This window comes from Poecilia reticulata, chromosome 3 (assembly GCF_904066995.2).
Source record: "Poecilia reticulata chromosome 3, P_reticulata-male-v2, whole genome shotgun sequence".
NCBI lineage: Eukaryota > Metazoa > Chordata > Actinopteri > Cyprinodontiformes > Poeciliidae > Poecilia > Poecilia reticulata.
In genome coordinates, this window is record NC_088832.1 from 19,407,635 (window position 1) to 19,432,333 (window position 24,699).

Sequence of the window (24,699 nt, forward strand, 5' to 3'; positions counted from 1 at the left end):
CCAGCTTTTTAAAAAAAACTGTCTTTTGAACCTTTTTCCACCTCATTATTGACATTTTTAAGTTTTGATTTGCCCCCTACAAAGTATGCTGTAGGCCATCAGTGTAGGCAACACTAATGTTGTAAAGAGCTGCTGGGAAGAAACATGAGCTAATTTTACAGTTCATGATCTGTGAATATATTCTGGGATGCTTGTTTTCCTGCTGCTCAAAGCTGCAGAAAATGTTTTAAGAGGCCATTAGGATGTCATTACGCCCGGCAACCAGTGTCTACTACTAATGGAAATTATGCATTTAATTTTTTCCCATCATCAGGTTAGATGTTGGGTCTATGCTTTTAATAACCTGAAAGCAGGAAGACATCAACTCTGCATACTGGAGTTGTTATTTTTTTGTTATTGCAAGTCATCATATCGTCAACATCTGTATGATGTTTTCCAGACATCATACAGACGTAAACTGCCTTCGTATTTATTTCTGTAAAATCTTGAAAACCTGACCAAATCATGTTTATTTTATTTTATTTTTTAATGAAAGAAAGCATCGACTGTAATTGGTGGGAAAAATGGCCCACTACCATTTTCCCACATCATCATCATCATCATTCCATCTGCTGCTCTTTTTACTCTCTGATGCTTTGACTAACAAACCTGCTGCAGGAAGCCTGCTGGAGCATTGTCACTGGACGCTGGACAATGTGTAAAACAAACAGAATTTGGGTCATCCTGTACAGTCAACTCTAAACACATGGGAGGCGTTTCTCATTCGATTGAAGCGGGCGTATGGTCAGCCATAGCCTAATCTCCCGTACAGGAGCCACCACCGCGGTCCGAAGCATTCCCAGACGCAGGCCTGAGAGTTATTTCCTTCTAGGGGAAGTGAGTCACTGTAATAAGGCAGGGAGGGGTTCTCCAGGGACAACATCAACACCGGGTCACGGCGAGTCGTCTGTGGCGCGCTGAGTTTTTCTTTCAAGTGTTTGGCTAAAACCATTGTTCTCCCAGATCTCTGCAGAGGAGACCTCGGTTTAGCCGTCTGAGACACTGGTTTCTATAGCAACAACCTTTCTGCACATTAGGATTACGAGGAAAGTTTCTTGTAGTTCCAAAAATGTTAAAGCGTATTGAAAGGAATAAGTGAAGTGCAAAAAAGAAAAAAGAAACCTGTTGGAGAACCCAGTTCTCAGCATTTTACTAGCATGCAAAACGAAGGAGAGGCAGCTTATCGAACGAGTGCTGTCCTGCAGATCGATTTGCATGTTGCTGTTCATAGAAATGTCTCTTTGCTTTTTCAGTTCACGTGTGGAAATTAGTACGTGTTCATCATTAAATCAAATCTTTTTAACATATTGAATGATATTTTGCTCATAGGGAGCACCATAGGAGACATGGAGGATTTATTTGTCTTTTGCATTCCCTCGCAAAAGCCTTTAGTTTACCTCGCAGTAACGAGGTAACGCATGTACTGATCAGTTCATGCTGCATGATTGAATACTAAAAGTCTTTTTTATGGTGGCCGCCATACTTTCTGTTATAATATTAGGTTTTTGTAAGATTTTCCATTCATGTTAAGTTCATGTCAAGTTTTATATTTTTTTCTTTAGGATAGAAATGCACCACAAACCTATGTGCAAAATGGATAAGTAAAACAGGCCAAACATGGACTTTTTATCTCTTTCCTTTCCTTCTAAGATATAAACAAAAACTTTCCTCAAGAAGGGAAGAAAGAAAAAACACATTCAAACTATTTGGACTATTTCTGAGTTACTTTCACAGAGTAATAAAGTCATCTGACAATTTTCACAGACATAATCATGTAGTGAATAAATCGATTTTCAATCAGTTTTTTGCACCAAAGAGATAAAAATATATAAACACCTTTTCACTGAGGCACTTTTAATGTGCATATATTTGAAATTTTAGATTCACATTTATGACTGTATGTAAAATAGACCAGAAAATATTACATTAAGCGACGAAACGTATTAAGAGGGAACGCAAAAGAAAAATGTTTCCCCATGACCCTTAGAAGGTTCTGTATGCTTAAAGCCCTTAAAGTCGTCAACAATGTGCATGTTTATTCAATAGCATAATCCAAAAAACTACAGAAATACTCAAACTGTGAACTAGTTTAATTATTTTACACATTTGTTTTTATGCATCTGAACAGTACGTTGGAGAATCTCAAACAAATCCATTCTGAGAATCACAGAATCCTCTTTAATGCCTTCTTGTCTTTATTTTTTTTTCTTTCTCAGTTTTAGCATTTCCTGCGTTTCTGCTCGGCATCGACCAGGACCGGCTAAAGGAGAAGCTGACGAGCAGAAAGATGGACAGCAAGTGGGGCAACACAAAGGAGTCCATCGACGTGACGCTGAACGTGGAGCAGGCCTGTTACACCCGGGACGCTCTCTCCAAAGCCTTGCATTCGCGCGTCTTCGACTACCTGGTCGAGGTATCCGTGAACGCTTGCTGAGGTTTTAGTGTGCAGAAATGTTTCGCTGCGGCAGCTAAGATGAATTCCTTTGATTTCAGTCCATCAACAGAGCCATGGTGAAGGATCATCAGGAGTTAAATATAGGAGTGCTGGACATTTATGGCTTTGAAATCTTCCAGGTGAGTGTTCATTAGGTGTTGACACATGAAATACGGCATGAGTTAGATTAAGTGCTTCAGCATTTAAACAGATTTAAGAGAAAGGATCAAAGTAATCTATAAAGCACGCAGATTAGAGCCCATCTCATGATTGAGACGGCTTCTTTTCTAATCTGATTACAAGTTGGTTTGACTCTGTTGCCAGGAGAACCTGGACTTTGGATTGTTTTTTTTTCTTGTAAACATGAACCTCTCCCTAAATGTATGAACTTTAAAAAAAACCCATCTCCTCTGTTTCAGAAAAATGGATTTGAACAGTTCTGCATCAACTTTGTGAACGAGAAGCTGCAGCAGATATTTATTGAGCTGACTCTGAAGGCCGAGCAGGTGATGTGTCCACTTCTCACCTTTGTTGTGCATATTTTTGTTTATTTTAATTGTCTAACTGACTTTTTTTTTTAAATACTTTGTAGGAGGAGTATGTGCAGGAGGGCATCAAATGGACTCCCATAGATTACTTCAACAACAAGATCGTCTGCGATCTCATTGAGAGCAAAGTAAATCAAACACCAAAATATTTACACCAAGAGGCCACAACGCGTGTTTATATCGTTACTCACCACCCGCCGCATTATTTATACAAACAATATTTGTATAAACAAACATTTATACTTTAACGTTAGTGTTGCCTACACTGATGGCCTTTAACATTTATCCCAGGGTTAAAAGTAATAATTTGATTAATTAGTTTTTCTGAACAAAGATGGGTCTGAACTGGTGATTGGTGTGGCTTGTAGGTTTGCAACAGTCATAAGGATAAATGCCTGATTAAGAAGTGACTTTTGTTGTTATTATTATTATTATAAATTTTTCTGTCACAATCAGAAGTTCACGTCCATTTTCTTGGTATTTGGTAGAATACATTGTTTGCTGTAAATTTGTCCCATTCCTCCTGAGGGAACAGTTTTAACTAAATCAAGTTTTTATCTCGTCTTTCTTTTCATCTCTGCACGGTTTTCCTGTCTGATTCAGATCTCGGCTTTGAGACGTAACAGGAATAATTACTGCCAAACATTTTGGTTTTGATTTATCAGACCAGATGTAAAAGAATACGATCTTTGGTCTTGAGTCCAAGCTGTAATATGTTTTTTTTTCATAATTTGTATTTTGAGTAATGGCTTCTTCCTTGCTGAGCAACCTCTCAGCCCATGTTGATTCATGACCTTATTTTTTCTCACCTGCTTCACCTTTTCTGTTCTGGGGTTGATTCACACGTTGACACAGAACGTAGCTCCTGCATCAACGCTCTGCACATCCCCATGATGTTTATACTTGCAAATAATTGTTTGAACAGATGAATGTTGCACCTTCGGGCATTTGGAGATGGTAACCAATGAGATCCGTTTACTGACTTCCTGTTGGATTTTATCGAATCTTTCCGTGATTCCACAGAAGGAAGCGATGCGTTTCCATTTAAGTTTCCACTTAGCTCAAATGTCCTGAATTAGCCAATCAGAAACTCATAAAGAAATGAATACGGCCACAGCAGTCATAGTGGAAATCTAAAGATGATATTATGTAAGTTATTCATTTTGTGTTTCCGGTTACTGAGCTGAGAAAACTTCCTCCAGAGTTTCTCCCCGTTTGCCTCGAGCCCCAGCTCGACGTGCCTCTTAATTTGATTGATTATTTATATTGAGAGGCTTAATCCACCAAATCCACAACAAGAGCTTTACAGCAAGGCTGCGTCTGAGAGGGGCAGGGGATTTGCATCGGTGCCTGACAGTTCAGCTCTCCGCCTAATCCAGTGACGAGCTAACATGCGCTTTGAGTCTGAGAGGCTGCTGAGAAACAACTGAGGCTTCAGATGAAACAGAGCGGTGCTTTGTTGAAAACAATCCGTGTTTTAAATCTGATTTATGCCTTAATAGACACAGATTTTAAAGCTCATTTAGCTTTTGTAAGATTTTAGACACAAACTTATACCAAATATCGAGACGTTTTGCAGAAGGAAGTCAAAAATGACGAGTTTTCTCTGTGATCTCAGAGCCCGCCGGGCATCATGTGCATCCTGGACGACGTGTGTGCCACCATGCACGCCGTGGGCGAGGGAGCCGACCAGACCATGCTGCAGAAGCTCCGGATGCAGATCAACACGCACGAGCACTTCAATAGCTGGAACCAGGGCTTCATCATCCATCACTACGCCGGCAAGGTCGGTGCTCAGGGAAACGTTCGGCAAAAACTGGCACCGGCTTCCCCAGAGTCGGCGTACACCTGTCTTTGTTTTGCCATTCGTCTGATGCCGGCAGCTGACGCTTCGGTTCTGGAAATAGAAGCTTATTAAAGTGTGTTTTTCATGGTTTCGGTGAGAGGGCCGCTCCTCGTATGATCTGTCATAAACACCAGTTATGCAGCTGGTGTTTCAATCTGGCAGTCTGCGTCACTAATCCTGGTGCTTTTTTAAGGTTTCCACTTTGAAAACCAGCTCCAGTCCGGACCTCGCTTGTCTCTCTCTTTGTTTTGTTTTTCTTTCTCATTGCACCTCTTATTGTATTTAAACATAAAGCAAAAATCATCCAGTCTGAGGTAATGCATATGGTCCAGTCTGTGTCATTCTCCAGATGTGTGGCGGCTCTCAGCTTGGCACACATGCTGCAGGCTTAATGAGCCTTGCAAAAAAAAAAAAAAAGACTTTAGGCTCCCATGACTGAGCTCAAGACATTCCTCTCCTTCTCAGTATGAAATTCTCCTCACAACTCATGATTATCATATGTTTTCCATAAAGCCGAGATGTTCCTCTGTGTCCTCTCTCCAGGTGTCCTACGACGCAGACGGGTTCTGCGAGAGGAACAGAGATGTCCTGTTCACTGACCTCATTGAGCTGATGCAGAGCAGCGAGATGTAAGCACGCACCAACACATGCGCAGCGTTTTATGGCTGCACTAGTGGAGGAATCTAATCTTCACATCCATTTGGCTTTAATTAACCACATCTGACTGACATCTGCAGAGGTTTTGATCCATCTGGACTCTGACAGGATGCTGCAGAAGTGTGCAGAGCCGCACGGCGTCCTGCACTCTGAATATCGTCTGGCTTTTGTCTCGTGATGTGGCTTTTGGGTCCTCACAGTTTCAGGCTTCTTTCTTTTTGGTGTGTGCGTGTGTGTGTGTGCGTGTGTGTGCGCGCGTGTGTGCGTGTGTGTGTGTGTGTGTGTGTGTGTGTGTGTGCGTGTGCGTGTGTGTGTTGTGGAGTCTGGTCTCCCTGTGTTACAGTTGTGTGGCCATCTGTGCAAACAGCAGTATTGTCTGTGTTAACCCCCCCCTACAAGGCTTCGTTGTGTGCACATTCACTGAGCCATGAAGCAGGAGGTTAGATCTGATTCCCCCAGAGACAGGTGGTGAAAAATGAACAAGTTAAATAGCAATTAGCAAAACATAAAGACACACACACGTGTGCACGCAAAGATACGAGAGCCTCCATTTGTTTTGAGCAGCAGATCAGTGATATCTAACATTTATTCACACAGATTTGAATGTTGGAGATGGAAAGCAAGTAGAAATAAAATACATTTCTTTTTCTCTCTCTCTCGCTCTCTTTCTTTCTCTCTCTCTCTCTCTCTCTCTCTCTCTCTCTCTCTCTCTCTCTCTCTCTTTCTCTTTCTCTCTCTCAGCCTTTCTGTAATTTCAGCATGAACTGGTTTTTTTCGCCTTAACATCCTTCGCCATCATATTCCCCACATATTCTGTATGAGTTTGTTTCATTTAAACATTTTCAATGTGTAATAAAAATATTAGTGGAAACAAGAGATGGAAAGCGGGTGGAAAGAGGACAGATTAACCAGAAGTAAAGTTAAATTTTTCCTGACTTTTCTCTTTTTTTATATTTACTTCCTTTATGGTAAAGTCATAATTTGCAGAGAAGTAAAAAATATCAACAGATTAACAAATATATCCGTCTGGAGGATCATTATTTATAGAATTAAATTAAGTTTCTCCAAAAGATGTGATGGCAGCTGGTCGTGAAAGTTGACAAGAGGCGAGAACACTGAACAAAGACTAGCAATAGCAACTTTCTGCTTTCGTAGTAACTGTGAAAGGTTGCAGGACGAACATCAATGCCTGGTTAAAATCTCCTAAAACCTTTTTAATACAACATGTTTTGTTCTGATGAAGTTAAAAAAAGACATGTTGGCCTCTAAACAGTGAAACACGGTTTTGGCAGCATCATACTTTGGGATTACTTTGGGTTTAAATTAAAAAGGTTTTTGTTTTTTTTTCTATGTGGATAAAGATGAAGAATAATTTTGTGCTTCATCAAAGCTCACATCCAAACCAATAAAGGAAAAACTTCTTTAGAAGAAAATTTAAGTTTTGGATTAGTTTACATAAAGGCTGTGTGAGACTTTTGGAAATCGTTTTATTTTTTTTTTATCTGAGGTTAAAAATACAAAGAGGGACATCTCTTTGTATTTTCCTGCAAAGAGATGTCCCTGCAGATATTTTTCTACACACACACACACACACACCATGTTTTTCCCAGCCTCCCCCAGCTCAAAACGTCTCAAGAATTCAGACAAGCGACCTCAGTCTGGAAAACAACCTTGGTTCTTTAATCATCAACTGCAGTTTTCATGCTGACAGCCTAGAAACTGGGCCGCTGTTGCAGTTCTTTGTTTCTGTTGATCTCAAAATAAACTTCATCTCATTTGTCTCTGTGCAGTTCCTTCATCAGGGCTCTGTTCCCCGAAAACCTCAATGCTGAGAAGAAAGGCCGGCCGACTACAGCAGGCAGCAAAATTAAGGTACCTGCTTCAAAGTGTGTGTGTCGTCTCATAATGATGTGGCTTTGGGTTGAAGTTTGTGCTCCTGAGCAAATAGTTTGCATTACTGTTGAAGGTTTTAATCATTTTAACATCTTTGGGCTTTGTGTTTTTTAATGCTTGTTCCGATTCCTATCTCTAGAAACAAGCCAACGACCTGGTTAGCACACTAATGAAATGCACGCCACACTACATTCGCTGCATCAAGCCGAACGAGACCAAGAGGCCAAAAGACTGGGAGGAATCACGGTGAGTCGCGGCAGAACCGTCTTCTCCCAAAGCAGAGACGGAAACCAGCATTTAAATACTTCTAAAGCATCCAGAATAACTCGCATAATGTTAGCGATGACTGCGATTGATTCCCAGAGAAGCTATGCAGCCACATTTGAATAATTTACAAAAGTGAAGTTTGGTTTTCAAGCTTTCATCTTGGAGGGAAAATCTTGTGACTTTTTTTTTTTGTGCATAATGACCAGACGGGTAGAGTATCCAAAAATTACACTCAAGTAAGAGTAGCGCTGCTTCAGCATATTTTTACTCATGTACAATTAAAAAGTAAGGAAAGGAATCAATTAAGAGTAAAAAAGTATTTGGTAAAAGGCTGTTGAGTAAAATCTGTCATTTTATTCGAGAATTGCATCATGAGATGGACCAAAAAATAAAATTACCTGGAAACTTTGGTGTTTTTTAAAGACCAAAATTAAAATTTATATACGTAAATAACTTAATTAAAATATAGGAAAACCAGGCTAAAGTTTCCAGATCATTTATTTTGGACATGAAAAACAGCAGGTGTGTCGATGTGCCTGGTGAGTTTTTGGTTAAAACAAACTTGTTCTTCATTCAGTGAAGTTACTCACATACATTTTACTCAAGTAAGAGTATCAATACTTCATAATAAAATAACTCAAGTGAAAGTAAAAAGTACAGCGTAGTAACAATTATAATAAAAGTATCTTTAAAAATAAAATAAAAATACTCAAGTAAATGTAACTAGTTATGGTTTGTTACCGGATAGTGCCAGCTGCCTCTTTTGTTCTCTCCCGGTTAAACGGCATCTATTTGAGCTAACTTCTGGTTCATTATGTAAAAAAAAAACATTGTTCAGTTCAAAGTCCTCTGAGTCGGCTCCACTCTTCCACAACACGCCTGATGATGATAAAGGGCGGAAATGTGATGTCATATTAAAGCATTAACGCTTTGAATGCACTTCTGAATTTTAGTTCAAAACAAACAAACTACTTTGTATTGAGACTTTTCCTCCTGAACCTCTTCTTTCTTTTTTTTTTGGTGTTTATTTGAAGAAACCCCTTCTTCTTCATCTTCTGCTTCTTTGTGCTTTTGTTCACCAGCTTCCTCCTCCTTTCCTTCCCCCCCATGCAGGCTTTGTGGTGGACTTCTTGTTCCCACAGAGTGATGCTGCATTGTTCAGGGCTTATGATGACCTTCCTGTTGGGACCGCGGCGCAATGCGGCTCATTAATTAGCACCGGAATCGTCGTTTTCACAGGAAGCCTGACTGTACAGAACCAAATGGCGCTTAAGCTCTTTGTTTTAGAGAAAGAAATGTAAGACCTGCTGTTTTGCATACAATGACCTGCAATCACCGCTTTTCCCCGGGGGGGATGGAGAGCTTCATGAGCCTCGGAAAGATGTTTGAAACAATGTGGTGGCTGATGGCTGCAAGAGGGCAAACATGAAGGGAAGAGGATTGAGGATGTGACAAAAGGAAGCACACGAGTTCACTTAATGATGATGATGTTGTTGTGTCTCCAGAGTGAAGCATCAGGTGGAGTATCTGGGTCTGAAGGAAAACATCAGGGTCAGGCGCGCCGGCTACGCCTACCGCAGAGTCTTCCGGAAGTTCCTCAACAGGTATCGCACCGCCGAACCCATCAGACTGTCACTAATGACGGCTTCAATTGTTGCTTTTGCATTTAACTTGTGGTTTGATTCAGTCACGTTTCTGATAGTTGTGGCGGTACGTTGTGGTCTTCAGGTACGCCATCCTGACCAAAGAGTCGTGGCCGACGTGGCGAGGAGACGAGAAGCAGGGCGTCCTGCACCTCCTGCGCTCCGTCAACATGGATCAAGATCAGTTCCAGCTCGGAAAAACCAAGATCTTCATTAAAGCCCCGGAGTCTGTGAGTTTCACATCCGTCAGGTCTTTGTTCTTGAACATGTTTGCATTTTGTGACAAAAGGCAACCTTATTTTTAGTGTACATCTCTGAAACGGAAAGAAAATAAAAATCAAATGGTGTTAATTATTTTTAAATACATGTAAAAAAAATTTTGAGGTGTGCATTTGATTTTAGCTTGCACCCAATTCTTTGCTTTTCCTCCTTTGGTATTTATATCACAGGTGTCAAACTCAAGGCCCGGGGGCCAAATCTGGCCAGCTGTAGCTTTTTATGTGGCCCTCTAGACTCTAAGTTATATCAATAAGTCCCTCCAGTTTTTCACAAATCTGCAAAATTCACACAAAACCAACAAATCTCCACATTTCTTTATGATTTTACAGCAAATTTTCACAAAATCGGTCAAAAACATTGAGTTTAATTGACTGCTGCCTAAGTCTTACTTTACCTTGATGCCAAGTTATAGTCCGTAATAAAAAGTCATATTTAACATCATACATTAGTGCAAATATTGCAAAAATTTCTTACAAACATTTCTAAAACGGCACCACAAAATCTGCAAAAAAAAACCAAAACACTAAAACAATCACAAAACCCTGAAGGAACAGCTATTTGTTGACACTTTTAACAATTTAATTGTTTTTAATCAATATGTGCTGGCCCTTTAAGAAGTTTCATAATTTTGATACGACCCAAAATGAAATTTAGTTTTTTTTCATCCCTGCTTTATATCATTGAGCATTTTGAATTATGTCTCTACCAGCTTTTCCAATTGGCTCCAGCTAAATCAGACTGGATTAATTTTCAACATTAATTATTCAGTCAGGCCAGAGAGTCTTAATTGGATTTAGAAAACTCTCTCAAAGAAATGCATCCCCACAAAATGATGCTGCTATTGTAGTTCTTTAGGGCCAGAGACAAGAAAGTTGAACTATGGTTGACCAAAGCTCCTTTTCCAACGAGTTTGAGATGCTTTTCTACAGCACAACTCTACTTTAAACGTCTCCAGGACTTTATCCCCGACCTGTATCCTTTCTTTGATTTTCTTCATGCTGTTTATTCACTGATGTTCTCCAACAAAACACTGAGTTCTTCACAGAACAGCCGGATTTATAATCACTTTACTTACTAAATGGGTGATTTCTCAAAGTAACTGGTTCTACTGGAGGGGGGGAAATGCAAATAACACTTTTAATTGTAGAAAATCCTAAGCAATGCTTCATTTTCAGAATTTTGCTCAACCGCGTATAAATACATTGAAGGTTGAGGATGATCAGACACAAAATCCTACCAAGTATTTTTGGTCTAGTTTCTAGCGGAAATATCTTAGTACACTTGAAATAAGACAAAACTAACTCGGAGCTCGTTTTAAATAAATAATTTCTTAATATTGATGAAAAAGTACTAGTTCCACTGGCAGATTATTTTACTTATGACTAATTATTTACTTAAAACAAGTTCCTATATCGTACTGAAAGTATATGCAAGTTAGTTTTGTCTTTTTACACCAGATACTAGACCAGTAAGATTTTCTGCTCTTGCAGTGTGTCGGCCTTCCTGCCTTCTTGTCAGCAAGGGGAAAAAACTAAACCCAATATTTTTACTCTAAACACCATAAAAGGCAACAGAGTCTCAAATCGCACTGGAGTCCTTGTCATAGGGGAGGAGATTGAACCTGACCTCTTGTTACACGTCAGCGGTGAGTCAACACAACTCTGAAACTAAAAACACAAGCTCAGACTGTCTGTTTTTTTGGAGTTTAGGGGGAGTTTGGTTGTCCTTTTCTGCTGTAACTACTTTGACTTTTGTGAAAGCAACGTGTGTGTGTGCGTGTGTGTGTACAGCCTGCTTATTAGCAGCTACACACATCAAGCGGCAGCGAGCGTTCACACGCACACACCCACAGATGTATTTTTAGAAACTCACTCAGACAGACATCTCAGTTTTGTCCAGGCCTTGCAGTTAACCCTGAATGCCTGCACTCATGTACCGCAGCCCCCCTCACCCTCTGGCTAATGAAAGGTAAATATCACGCAGGGCAGATGGCTGGAATGAGCTGACAGGCTTGTGAAAACAAGCCGCTGTCAGATAAGACGCTGACCCTTGTTAATTAGCCGTATGAGTGAAGATGTCACGGAACAGAAAGCTGTGAGACACCAGGTGTTGTGGGAGTTTCTCTGCCAAGCCGACTCCTTGTTTTCGATATTGTCGTCTTTCCCGTACGTAGCATCCCGCTGTTTGTACCTGGATTGACCCATTCAGCCGCTGAAGCGTCAGTGATTACACAGCGTCATTCTCGCAGCCTGTGACTCAGGGCGTTTTTCTGCTGACTGTTGTTTCTTTGTGGTTTTAGTTTGATGTACAGCAGTATTGTGCTGCGGCCTGCGGTCGGGGCCGTGCCGATGCCAGGGCTCTTGCAACGCCGGACAGGATGTTTAGTCTGGCACATGGAGAGGGCAGAGAGAGTGATTGCATGTTAAGAGGTGCAGCAGGAAATGACATAAATGGGGCAAGAAGTCCGGTGGTCTCAGAGCAAACTGATAAGTGAATCAATCTCTCTGGGTAAATGGATCTGAAACCTGATAGGAACGAAATGAACGCTGGTCGCCAACACAGTTGCACTCTGTTTTACTGTAAATTGCCCGTTGTGTCCGTTCATGCACACATTGAAGAATGCCGAATTTTCTGGACTATAGAGCGCACCTTACTGTAAGCCGCACCTACAAAGTTTTCTTCTTTTTTTTAAAAACTGGAAACTTACATATATAAGCCGCTGATATCTCCTCCGCTATCGATCTGTACTGAAAGGAGTTTGAAACATTTCTCTGTTGTGTCTGCTGCTAGCTACTTGTTCTAATGGAAAATTAGGCATTCTTCTTTGATTTCCAATTTTGACTTCCAATGATTCACTTCCTGCTAAAGAGCCCCCTGGTGGTTGAAGAAAAATCCACAGAAAAGCCGCACCTGGCTACAAGCCGCATGGTTCAAAGCATAGGAAAAAAGTTGCGGGTTATAGTCCGAAAAATGCGTTAATTAATCTTTAAAACCGTACATGTAGACAAGATTCAATGGTTGCCTAAACTCAATGGCTTGTTAAAAAATCTAAACTGTAATCTAGATATCAGAAATGATCTCAGATTAAACATTTTAATCGTAATTGTTGCCTACACAGCTGCGTTTCAATAAATTTATTGTTTTCTCCAGAAACGCAGTTCAAAAAGCAAAACTTTACGTTATACAGGCTCATTACACAGATTTAACCATCTCAATTTGATGAAAATAAATCCATCTAATTAAAACCCCAAATGTAATTTTTATTTAAAAAATGTAAAAACGATTTTTAACATAGAAAACGTTGTGCTCAATACTAGTGAAAAATTCCGTGGAAGAAAAAAGTGTGGTAATCCATTCAGCGGTGAGATTCTCACATCAATGGAAAGTTTGGTGGAAGAATAAACATGATGAGACTGTCATTTTTAGGTGGCTGACATTTGTTTTGGAAAATATTTTCTTAAATTTGGCTTTATGTAATATTCAAATTTTCTGTGAAAATTAGATGATCATCAAAATAATCATATCAAATAATCATATCAAACATAATCATCAAAATTATTAGCAATAAACTTTTGAAATGCATCTCTGTTTGGAACTAATCTACCTAACATGATTTTCACTTTCTCCATTTAATTACTAACATTTGTATCTGGACATTTCATCTAGTAGAAATAAAGAAGTTTAGCATATTTAACTTTTAGAGAAAAAATATTTAAACTTGGAGCAGAAAATGAGAAAATCAAATCCCACTCAAATAATGTCGAACACGTTTTTTGTTTTTTTTTTCTGAAAAAAGCTGCTCAGATGTTACTGACTTAAATGACTTTAACAACATGAAAACAATAATCTAAGTTGATAGCAGCCTTTCTATCCAGCAGCTAAAGGTTTTTATTCTCACTCGGAAACAATCAAATCACCTCATCACTGAAGTCAGGCTGGTTTTCAGCTGCACCTGAGGTTCAGTCTCTGTTATTCTTCCTCTTTGTTTTTCCTCATAGCTCTTCCTCCTGGAAGAGACAAGAGAGCGGAAGTTTGACGGCTACGCGCGCACCATCCAGAAGGCCTGGAGGAAATACATGGCCCGCAAGAAATACGTCCAGATGAGGGAGGAAGGTGAGCAGAGAGGCCCGTTTCTGCGTCACATCGATTGTTTGCTCAAGTCTTCAGCTCCCACACGGCTTTCTGATTATTATTTACATTTTTTTCCAGCTTCTGATCTGCTGTTGAACCGGAAAGACAGGCGGCGGCACAGCCTGAACAGAAACTTCATCGGAGACTACCTGGGGATGGACGACAGACCGGAGCTGCGGCAGTTTCTGGCCAAGCGAGAAAAGATCGACTTCGCTGACAAAGTCACAAAATATGACCGACGGTTCAAGGTTTGCTTTCCTCTCTCCGGATTCTGTCTAGCAACTCAAACAATGCTCCAACTGTTTCTGTTTTTTTTTGTTTGTAGGGAATTAAGAGAGACTTGATTCTGACCCCTAAAAGTGTGTATCTGATTGGAAGAGAGAAGGTGAAGCAGGGGCCGGAGAAAGGTCAGGTCACCGAAGTGTTGAAGAGGAAGATCGACGTGGAGAAAATCCTGGCATTGTCTCTCAGGTAGAAAACACTTTTCCAAGCAACACATTTCTGTGGATTAATTGGAGGATTTTATGTGATGCATGAACAAAAGTCAAAACGGTTTTGTGACGCTAATTAAAATCCAGATGGTTGAACTGGGTTTTAATTAGAGATCCAGAGAACCAAAGATATTTCAGTCTATTTTAGAAAATCCCAATAAAATACATTGATCCACCTCACAATATGAAACCTCGAAAGGTTTGAGGTTTCTGAAGGTTTGTTAATCTGTAACATGGAGGGCAGCCATTAAAACTGAAGGTTTCTTGGAATAACAAATGATTCACCCTTCCTTTGAAACAATCCTCCCCTAAAAATCATGGATTTTCAGTCTTTTACCAAAGATTTTATTCAAAAACTTGACCGATGATGCTACTGCATGAAACATCTTACATACCTGATCTGACTGTCTTTATTGGATTTCACACATCAATAGCCAACATGTTGGCTACTTCTTAGAGTCTTGATGAATTTGTTGTGAATTTGTGCTTTAAATATGAATACATTTAAGAAACCAGAACTTGTCTAAAATGAGACGGTGACTGAGGGATGACTTAAAGTCTGTAGACTCTATAGTGCAAAAGTTGAGGATCTTCTTCAAAGTCCAATTCTAGATCTCCGGCTAAAAAAATAAGTTTGTTTGTTCCTGTAAAAGTCACATAAAGGTCACTGAAAACATAGGGAGATGATTTGACGTACTTGGGTGAAGACGTGACTGAAAGCAAAACTGAAATGCTTCACAGTCAGAAATGCTTAAATTATCTGGATTTTATAAAATCTGTAAACAAACTGGAAGAGTTGTGGTCTCTGCGTTGTCGATGGAAACGCCATGAAACGCGGCTCGGAGGCAGAGCGGTTGATTTGAGTTTGTGGCTTTTGACTCTGTGGGGTAACGCAGACCAGGTGTAAGAATCTCCTCCTCGTATGTGAGGAACAGACTCTCCTTGTGCTGCTGGGCCGCGCCGCCGTCCCTCCTCTGATCTGAGCTGCTTTGTGAGGTCCTGAATGTAAAAGTGAAAACTGACTCCACATCCCCGCGAAACAAGACAACGGAGGGGGTGATGATACTCTTTCCAAGACGGGTTTTGACTCGGTCGCTTTGCTCAAAGCTCGTCATTGTTTCAGCACCCTGCAGGATGACTTCATCATCCTGCATGAGCAAGAGTACGACAGCCTGCTGGAGTGCATTTTCAAGACGGAGTTCATCAGCTTGCTGGCCCGACGGTTCGAGGAGAAAACTCAGAGGAAGCTGCCGCTCAAATTCAACAACACGTAAGTCCACGCATCCAGAAACGGCTAAACCTTCAGATTTACCTTCTGCTGCTGCTGCTTTTACAGGTGAGCTGCTATTCTTCATGAACAGGTTAGGTTGGGTCTATACAAAACATGTTTGTCACATTTCATAGATAATGAGATTTTAGTCTGAGGATGAGCTCTTTTAGAGCCTCTTGTCTCTTTAAATTCAAATAAACCGTTACTGGCCACGACCCCAACTCAATGTTTAACTGAAAATGTCTGCAAACACATGCGCAACTATACAGTCGTACATCTTTGAGAAGCAGAAGTTGACCCTCCTGCACAACCAACAATAATGCAGCAAGTGGTTTCTGAATTGAAAGTTAACGACAAAACACTTGTCATTTCCAGCAGCCATTGTACAGCGCTTACAGCGGTAAAACCATGCTTCAATGAGGTTGCTAGGTAGCAGCGCAGTTTTTCAGACATTAACTTATTGCCAACAAATGGCTCGGGTGGCTATTTTTAGAGACAATTGAGACCCAAATGGAAGTGTAAAAACATGCAAAATGTTGAAATGTTTTTTATAATATTTCTACTATTCTGAGAAAGAAACTAATGAAAGAGATATAAAGGAACACATTGCATAACATTTTCAGACTGGAGATGAAGCTAAAGAAGGAGAACTGGGGCTTCATGAGCGGCGGCGGCGGCTCCAGGCAGGTGCTGTTTGTTCAGGGTCAAGGGGACGAGGCCGTGTTGAAGCCCTCAAACAAATCCCTGCAGGTCAGCATCGGACCGGGCCTTCCCAAGAACACACGTGAGTATCGGCTGTGAAGCAGAACCACGACATACTCACTCAAAGAACCGTCTGTGATGTGGAACGTGGCTTAAATTGAAAGGATCAAATCTTTGCAGGTTGTGGTAGCATCAATATGTTGCATTTACTTTTGTGTTTTGCTAATGAATGCCAGGTCCAACCAGGAAGGGCTTCAGTCAGAGTCGCTCTAACATGTCCAGAAACCACCACATGCCTTCGAGAGCAGCACCAGGACCTCCAGGTAGACCGGTCAGCTTCTCCGCAGCTTCATCATCTATAAAACCATTTCCTGCGTTTCCTCCCTGCAGCCGGCCATCAGAACGGCGGCCTGAAGAACACCAACCACATCACCAACCAGAGGAACTCGCAGCATCACAGCCAGAGGCATCCGCCCTCCGCCAACTCCACACGGCCGTTTCTGCCTAGCAACATCAACCAGCCGCGGCAGCGCGACGGCGGCAGCCGGCAGCAGCCGGACCTGGACTGCCTGAGGGTCCCGGACCAGGGCGCTGCAGGGTGAGAGCTCAGCACAAACCTGCAGCGTCAGAACGGGATGGGGTTCGCAAAATACATGAAACACGACGGAAATGTGTAATATCCACTGATTAACCACTCAGTAGTCGGTTAATAGATGACAAATGAAGATGATAGTTCAATGTATTTGATCTAAAACACACTGATATACACATAACGATAATAATAACTGATAGTCATGTAAAACTCCAACTGCAATCAAAGAAGTTCATAACAGTCAAATAAAAATAATTAATTTATAGATCGAAAAGGTCAAGGCTGAAACTATTCAGCTTATAAGTTACAAATATTAGCAGAATACACAAAACCAACAATTAAATCCAGACAAAAGAAGAAAAAACAAAAAGTCAGTAAATCGCCATCATGAAGTAGTTTTCCATCTACTTCATGATTTTTATGAAGCAGAGCTGCATGCTACACCTTGCCTCCTACTTGTAAGTCACACATCACTTTTCTTCATGTTTAAATTTGGGTCACTCTAACTAAAAATATTTTCATATCTGTGAGTATGTAAAGAATCATTGTAGATCATTTCAAGACAATTTTTTTTATCATTTATATGCTAAAATTGTGTTTTTTTGTTTGTTGCCTCAGGGCAACATTGCGCAGTTAGGGCCCTTCTGCTCAATATTATTCTAATGCGACGATATGCAATTGATTACAAAATAATTATCACAGCCGATTTTTTTACTTTATTATTGACTAACAGCAACAGGAGATGGATGAAAGGTCATTTCATGGACAAAAGGTGCATGGTTCATAAGTTGGGGTCATTCCCAATGGAAACATGAGGATCCACTGTACAACCATTATTTCATTATCCTCAAAACTGACTTCAGTCCCAAAGAGTGATAAGTTGGTCATCAATGAACAAATGGCCCCATTCCAAGGCAGGCAAGGACTGAAGCAATACCTGCCAAACCCAAAAATATGGGTCTGCAGGGAACTTTGTATGGCTGGTGCAGATGGTGTTCCTTACAATCTATATAGGGTGAGCCTTGCAACCACCAAATCTACCAGGTATGGGAGCTGGTGGAAATGTTATCCTTTGCTTGGCTCAAATTCTAACAAAGAATCAGAACTACAGACTCTTACAAAAAGAACCTGCATCCCTAACTCCTGTCACTGATGTGAATCTGGTCGCTACAACCCATAGATAATCAGGTAAACAGATGGTGATTCCCAGGTACGCCAATAATCAAGTGCCAAAAATGTGATATACACTCTTTTTCACATCAGCAAGCAATTTCTTCATGATGTTTAACATATAGTAGGGAAAAAGACTGATTTAAACATCCTCAGTGATTCCAGCTCTGCCAAACATTACACATGTACAAACACACAAATGCTCGTTTTAGTCATTTGCTCAAATGTACCATTCATTAATGAAAGTTAGTTGTTTATTTTATATTTGGTGAGTTGGAACCATGTCTGATTTATTTTAGTCAAAAAAGTATTTTTATGAATATAGTTTTTGTTTGATTTCTATTTCATTTCTTATAATCACTGTAGAAAACGTGGCGTTCTAGACCCCTTGTAGCGCAATGTTGCCCTGAGGCAACAAACCCAAATCCGGTTCCGAGAGGTGTCCGGGTCCAATTTTATGATTGATATGTAATTAAGGGCCAACAAGCTCCCAAAGAATGCAGGAAAATATTTTTTCACCCAAAAAATAAAAAGTCATGCCATAGAGGGTTAAAAATAAATATTCTTACTGAACACATTATTTTTTGGTTTTGTTAAAATTAGAAAAATATCTTCACTCCTTACATTTTTTACAACCCCCCACCCAGAAACTAAAGAGATATTAATTGTTTATACCGTTTGTATCGGCCTCCTAAGCTTGCTAAATGTTTGCTGATTATGAGTTTGGTTCTTGAACGCAGCTTAAAGGTTTCGGGGAACATCAGAATTAGACGGCATCGCTCTGAGAGGAGCGCCATGACCCGACACTGTAATACTGCCTCTGCTGCTGTTTCTCTAATCTGACATAATTTGGCTGATTCGTTCTTTTGTAGCTCTGGAGGCGGACGGCCAACTTCAAACGGAGGAATGTGAGTTGGAGTGTTTGCAGTGGTTCTGGTGGTGGTTCAGGTCGGGAGAAAAAGCTTTCAGCAGCACGACACGCTGACGCTACCTCACTTCCAGTTAGACGTCCGCTACTGATGTCCAGTGGGATTCGATGGGATTCCCCTTCAGATGTTGGATGTTCAATTGTCCCTATTGCGCATGCATACTGCAGTACGATCACCGTGGAGTGTTTGACTGAGATGTTTTCTGGGTTATTTGTCTCTCGTTTATTCAGCGTCGTCTGCATCAGGTTTGGGTTGGTGTTGAGAGAAAAGTTAATGTCTCAGGATCTGTGTTTCCTTTCCTTTTCTGAAGTGAAACTGGTTTAGTTTAGTTCTCGCTGTGAAGCCAAAGTCATGTCCTGCGCTAGGACTCCATCTTGTGGCACAATCAGTACCAGCTATAAATATATATATATATATATATATATATATATATATTTTTTTATTTATTTTTTTTTTTTCCTGTGGTAAAACGGACCCCTTTGTCAATTCTATGGTTTTGTATTCAATATATTATTATTATTTTTTAAATATATTGAACTTAAACAGCCAACGAACGACATAATGTTAAACTAAAACATTATATTGATGAATAAAATAAATTTAAAAAAAAAGAGGATTTGTGAAAAATGTGGCACATCACAAAAGCCCTGAGTATTTTGCTAAAAATGCTAAAACCATAGACGTTTAAGGGGATCTACTTTCCTTTTTATCACATAGATTCAATTTTGAATTGAATTTAGACAATTCACTGCAAAGATTTGGGCACCCCTGGTTTATTTTTGTTGCTGAGAAAATGGTTAAATAGTTAAAAATTGATAAAATCAGATTTTTGGCTACTTGGCTACTTTTGGTAAAACAAAATCCCCCGTTTGCCGAATTTAAGTTGTTTTTATCAGAAACTAGAAAAGGAAAAAGGTTTGCTGTGGTTTTAATGCGGAATTACATCTGCACAGATATAAACTTGGTGAAACAAAAATCAGAATAAATCCTTTCATCCTATTCAAAACTGAGCCACAGGAAACAAAAGTGTGCTTGGAGAAATAATTGTACAGAATTTTATAATTTCTCTTAAGAAATCTTAACACTAATAATCCTAAAATACCTCAAAATACACAGATATGAATGTTTTGTCATGACTTGCACAGTCCTGCAGCTTCAAAAGGGAACAGAGACTAAATAAAAATAAAAAAGTTTTGCTCTATTCTTGTTCCCATTTCTGTTATTGCGAAACAATAAAGCTTACAAGTAAGAGGTGAACTCTCCTGGAACGGTGTAGAAATGTTTAATATTTCGTCTTTCTGAGACGTTTTCTGCTTTAAGAGCAGGGGTGCCCAGATGTTTGCATGCACATCGAACAAACCTTTGCTACCCTGAGTCACTGCAGCGCATGGGCTTTAAATATTTAATTCAGCGTCCTCCAGCAGGCAACTCACCCTGACTCAAGAGCTGGCTTTCTCTCTTTTTGTTTTGTTTTAAATCAGGGCCCACCGACCTTCAGCCCACAGGCCTGCACCAGGCGGAGGACGGCCGAAGCCGGCACCCAAACCCAAACCCCAGGTGCCGCAGTGCAAGGCCCTGTACGCGTACGACGCTCAGGACACGGACGAGCTCAGCTTCAACACCGACGACGTCATCGACATCATCAAAGAGGGTGAGTGTCTTTACGAATGGTGAATAAAAAAATTGACGGCTTCGTTTCCTCCGTCGCTCATTGACTCTGTTTGAGCAGACGCTTCTGGATGGTGGACGGGACGACTTCGCGGGAAGCAGGGACTCTTCCCCAACAACTACGTCACCAAGATCTAGAGGCTGCTGGTTGTCAGGGCGACGTGATGCGTTCGCTGGCCCTGGCCTCTGAGGGCGACGCAGAGCCCGCAGTCGGGGAGAGGAAACACTGTGAGACTCTTCTTCCACTGCTGCCTTACAGTCACCCAACGTAACGCTCAGTTACGCCGCCAGACCAAACATCGGTTCTGTTGGGCCAAAGATGAGGCTTTTCTCCAAAGACACAAAGACCGCCGGGGTCTGTCCCCTCTGAGTACTGAACAAACTATTTATTGTATTTATGGATCTCTGTATTCCCTTTACTTACCGTGTTATATCTTATAGAGGATGTGCGCTGCAGCGTTTCGAAGCATTCAAACGAAATCGGCTAAATCTCTGGGACCAGGCTGTGATTTATTTTGTACTTTTATTTCCACTACGTTGCTTCTAGATGAAGGTTGAAGGAAACTGAAGTGATTTCAGTTTTAGCAGGAATATTTATTGTGATGCAGACATTTAACAGGCATGTAAAGAATCAAAATGCTGAATGAGGATTTTTAAAAATTGAATAACCAAAGCGGACTTTTTTTTTTTCTTTCTTCTGATTCTGAGGGCATTGCAGTGAGGTGAAGTATTACCTGGAAAACCTCCCTCACTTTTTATTCTGCTTTTGTTTTCTAATGACACCAGTATGTAGCCTGAGCGTGAGGTCTGTGGTGTATTAGCACTTTATTGGGACAGGTACTACCTTGGACACAGACGGCGTCTCACGTTCACGTCACAGCCACAAAGCTCCGTCTGCAAGGGGCCGATTGTGACGAGCAAAAGCAATAAAGTTACCTAGTTACTGAGCAAAATCATTTGTTTACATGAAATTAAGACAAACAGGCATTTTCTGGATCTCATTTCTGTATGTGAGTTTTTATGCCTGTTGGTGGGCAGAATTTAAAAGGATTTGTGTTTTTACTCAAAGGATGTACGTTTAGTTTCTCCTTTTATCCCCGTTTTGAAAAACACAGAGCTGTTTCTATTAGTTCTGCTACAGCTGAGGACTTGGTGTATGGATTTATGTTTTGTTGAGCTGTTTTTTTTGTAGCTGCTTCTGGTTAATGTTTCTGCACATCTTTTGCGGTGCTGCCGCAGTCCTAACACACATTCCTTAGTTTTATTTGAATCACACGACCACATTATGCTGTAGTCAGTAAAGCCTGCTGGGACTTTTTTTCATAAAACTGCATCAATAAACAGTTTGGTCATAAGATTGGTGAACAGACCCTTTGTGCAACACACACTAATAGAGGAGTATTTTAATTAAACTTTGTAATATTGCATGAATAAATGCTTTACTGATTTTTATCAGATGTTTTTTCGTAACACCTTCTCCAGATTAACATTATATATCAAGCAAAACCAGGAGTTTCAATAAGTGATGCTTTAGTCAAGTTTTTCAGACATTTAACGCCCCCTGCTGACCATTAAAAAGAATGCAGTTTGGGATAAATTCAGTAGCTAAACTCGGACAGCCAAGCATTTATTTCTGTCGAAATAATAACTACTTGGCTGCTGATAACCTTCACAAGGAGGGAAAGATACAGAAGGTAATTTTTAAAGAAGGATGCGCTTCATTGTGCCATTTACCAGCATATAACTGGAAAGTTAAGTGGAAAGAAAAAACGTGGCAGAGTGTTTTGTGAAGCAGGATATTGGCTGCATCTCTTGGATTCCTGTAAAACACTCCTGAGCCAGACAAAGAGTCAGACACATCTTACAAGGACTACAGAGGAAAAAAACTTGCTCACTGGTCCAAAACCCTCTTCCTAGATGAACGTACATCTTTACCAAATCTTACTCACCAACCCCCTTTTAAATTTAAGGCAAGATTCATATTTTCTTTTTTTTTTAATTAACATTTAGTTTTACTCTGATTTGCAACAAGTGTCAACCTCACTTTGCCTCCTGAAAAAAACTTTAAGGAATAATTTAAAACGCACAATTCTCATTTTTATTTCTATGTATGCAGTACAGCAGCACAAAACTTTCAATAAGCCTAATTACTTAGTATTTTATTTTCAAGGAGCCTAAATTCCTTGTAATTTTGAAAGTGTGTATTGTAACTGGTTGTGAAGGCTTTCTAAAGACTCATTGAATTTGTAAAATTGTTTGGTGCAGGATGTAAAAAAAAGTCAGGCCCTAAAAACCCTACAACACCAAAATATACCAATATATGTATGGATATATTTCCTGACCAAATATATGTATAGATATAATTCATGGACCTGGTGGGATCTGAGGGACACATTTTCCTTCAGTTATTAATTTAGTTTACATGCAGAGTTCAATAAATTTGAATATCAAATTTGAACTCGTATAAAGATCCATATCACACCGTGATATTTTCAAGCGTTTCCAAATGTCGTTGGACATCATGATTTTCAGCTAATGAAAAACCAAACTACACCTTTAAGAAAACTAGAATATTACATGACATTTTTTTTTTTGTCCAAAAGTTTTAAAACAGGAATTTCAACCAGTAGAAGAACCAGGATATTCACTCAGTGATTGGACTGGGGTTCTTTCAGTTGAAGTACCGAATCAACGGCCACCATTTCCCCCAGTTACGACTTGTAACGTCGCGCTTCAATATGGCCGCTCCTCCGATCAACAGTAAGCTATGGCGGAATATTAAAGTAAATGCTGTATGTAGCGCCCACAGCTTTAAACTGAACAAATAATAATTAAAAAAAGGTGTTTGCTGACGGAAAGTAAAGCTTTAAATTATGTTTATACACAATGTTTATGGCCGTCGCCATGTTGGAATCCCACTTCTTAACCTGAACGCCGCCACTTCCGAGGAAACTGAGTTAATGGACCTTACCAAGCTCCGCCCAGAAACGCCCCTCGAAAGTCCCACGTGATATAGCTATGGACAAGATCACTGAAGCCTATTGTTCTTGCAAGGCTGGGTAAGTCGGGCATTCATGGTTTTGAGGGTTCAAATGTGCCTAGGCCTGATACACGGTACTCGGTGCTAGCGTGGCTAACACGATTACAGTTTAGTAAAAAGCCTTTTCAGGTAAAATAAAATCTTTAATGTATGTCAGATACGGCACACATTGCATATTGATCTGTTCAACTAATGTAAGACTGTAACAGACAGGCTTCAAGGTGTAGAAGTTGTATCGGTACTGCCATTATGCTGTACTTGGCTTAAAGATTTTCATAATGGATGTGGTCATTATTGACTTTTTTTTTCATTCACTAAACACAAAGAAAGCAAAGCAATAATACTTACACCAGCAGACACTTTGTTCTTATTGATCCTATCTATGACGGTCGAGCTGCAAATGCGGTCGTGCACAAGCTTTAATCCAAGCAAGACATTCGGTTTCAGATTTTGGAAATCTGTGAATTTTAGTTCCACAAATGCGATCAGGATACCTGACATCGCCTGTACAGATACCCCACTGACAGAGAATCAGTCTTTTTCGAGTCCTGACGCAAAACCTTTCTGCCGGTCTGCTAGTCCACAATGTACATTAGCATGTATTTACTACAGAAGCTTCTGAGACGCGCAAGCACGTGGTAGCTGCGCTGTGACGTAAAATGGGTATTAGCCAATGAAACGCGGCCCCTGTGGTAAGGTCCATGATGGTGACAGCCATATTATGGTCAAAATAGAATATTTATGCGTCTAAATATACAGAATCGATCCTATGCGATATTAAAACCTCTGAAAAAAAAAAATCACAATTTGTTTTTTATTTAAATGCTCAAACACGTTTGAATGATGATCTAGGTTGAGATTTTCATTCTGTATGATTTGCTTTGCGTGTGTAAAACTGTTTTAGCTACCGTGTTTTTCCAAAAATAACACATATTAAGATATATGTATTTTAATAAATATTAAGCTGCATGAAAATGGAAAGCATTACACTCATGATCTGGGAAGAAAGAAGAGAAACAAAAATTGATTTCTGTCCCTCAAATTCATCACTCAATTCAAAAACACATTCATTCAAACAAACATCAATCAAAGGACTCAAC

General features: G+C 40.1%; 1 protein-coding gene across 2 annotated transcripts in view; it reads left to right on the forward strand.

Moving 5' to 3' along the window:
- The window catches only part of myo1ea (myosin IEa), a 61,696-nt gene extending 39,782 nt beyond the window's left edge, over nt 1-21,914 (forward strand). Inside the window, exons 10-29 of one of the 2 annotated variants that reach the window (XM_008405358.3) lie at nt 2,256-2,452; nt 2,533-2,613; nt 2,893-2,979; nt 3,066-3,149; nt 4,640-4,807; nt 5,411-5,496; nt 7,315-7,396; nt 7,557-7,663; nt 9,190-9,288; nt 9,413-9,557; nt 13,605-13,719; nt 13,816-13,985; nt 14,063-14,208; nt 15,352-15,498; nt 16,122-16,282; nt 16,437-16,523; nt 16,591-16,798; nt 18,835-18,870; nt 20,373-20,542; nt 20,621-21,914. In XM_008405358.3, the coding sequence (XP_008403580.2) occupies nt 2,256-2,452; nt 2,533-2,613; nt 2,893-2,979; nt 3,066-3,149; nt 4,640-4,807; nt 5,411-5,496; nt 7,315-7,396; nt 7,557-7,663; nt 9,190-9,288; nt 9,413-9,557; nt 13,605-13,719; nt 13,816-13,985; nt 14,063-14,208; nt 15,352-15,498; nt 16,122-16,282; nt 16,437-16,523; nt 16,591-16,798; nt 18,835-18,870; nt 20,373-20,542; nt 20,621-20,697 (2,453 nt within the window). In that variant the 3' untranslated portion in view covers nt 20,698-21,914. The remainder of the gene's footprint in view (nt 1-2,255; nt 2,453-2,532; nt 2,614-2,892; nt 2,980-3,065; nt 3,150-4,639; nt 4,808-5,410; nt 5,497-7,314; nt 7,397-7,556; nt 7,664-9,189; nt 9,289-9,412; nt 9,558-13,604; nt 13,720-13,815; nt 13,986-14,062; nt 14,209-15,351; nt 15,499-16,121; nt 16,283-16,436; nt 16,524-16,590; nt 16,799-18,834; nt 18,871-20,372; nt 20,543-20,620) is intronic. The other variant, XM_008405361.3, reaches the window with a different exon arrangement.
- Nucleotides 21,915-24,699: the final 2,785 nt, after the last annotated feature.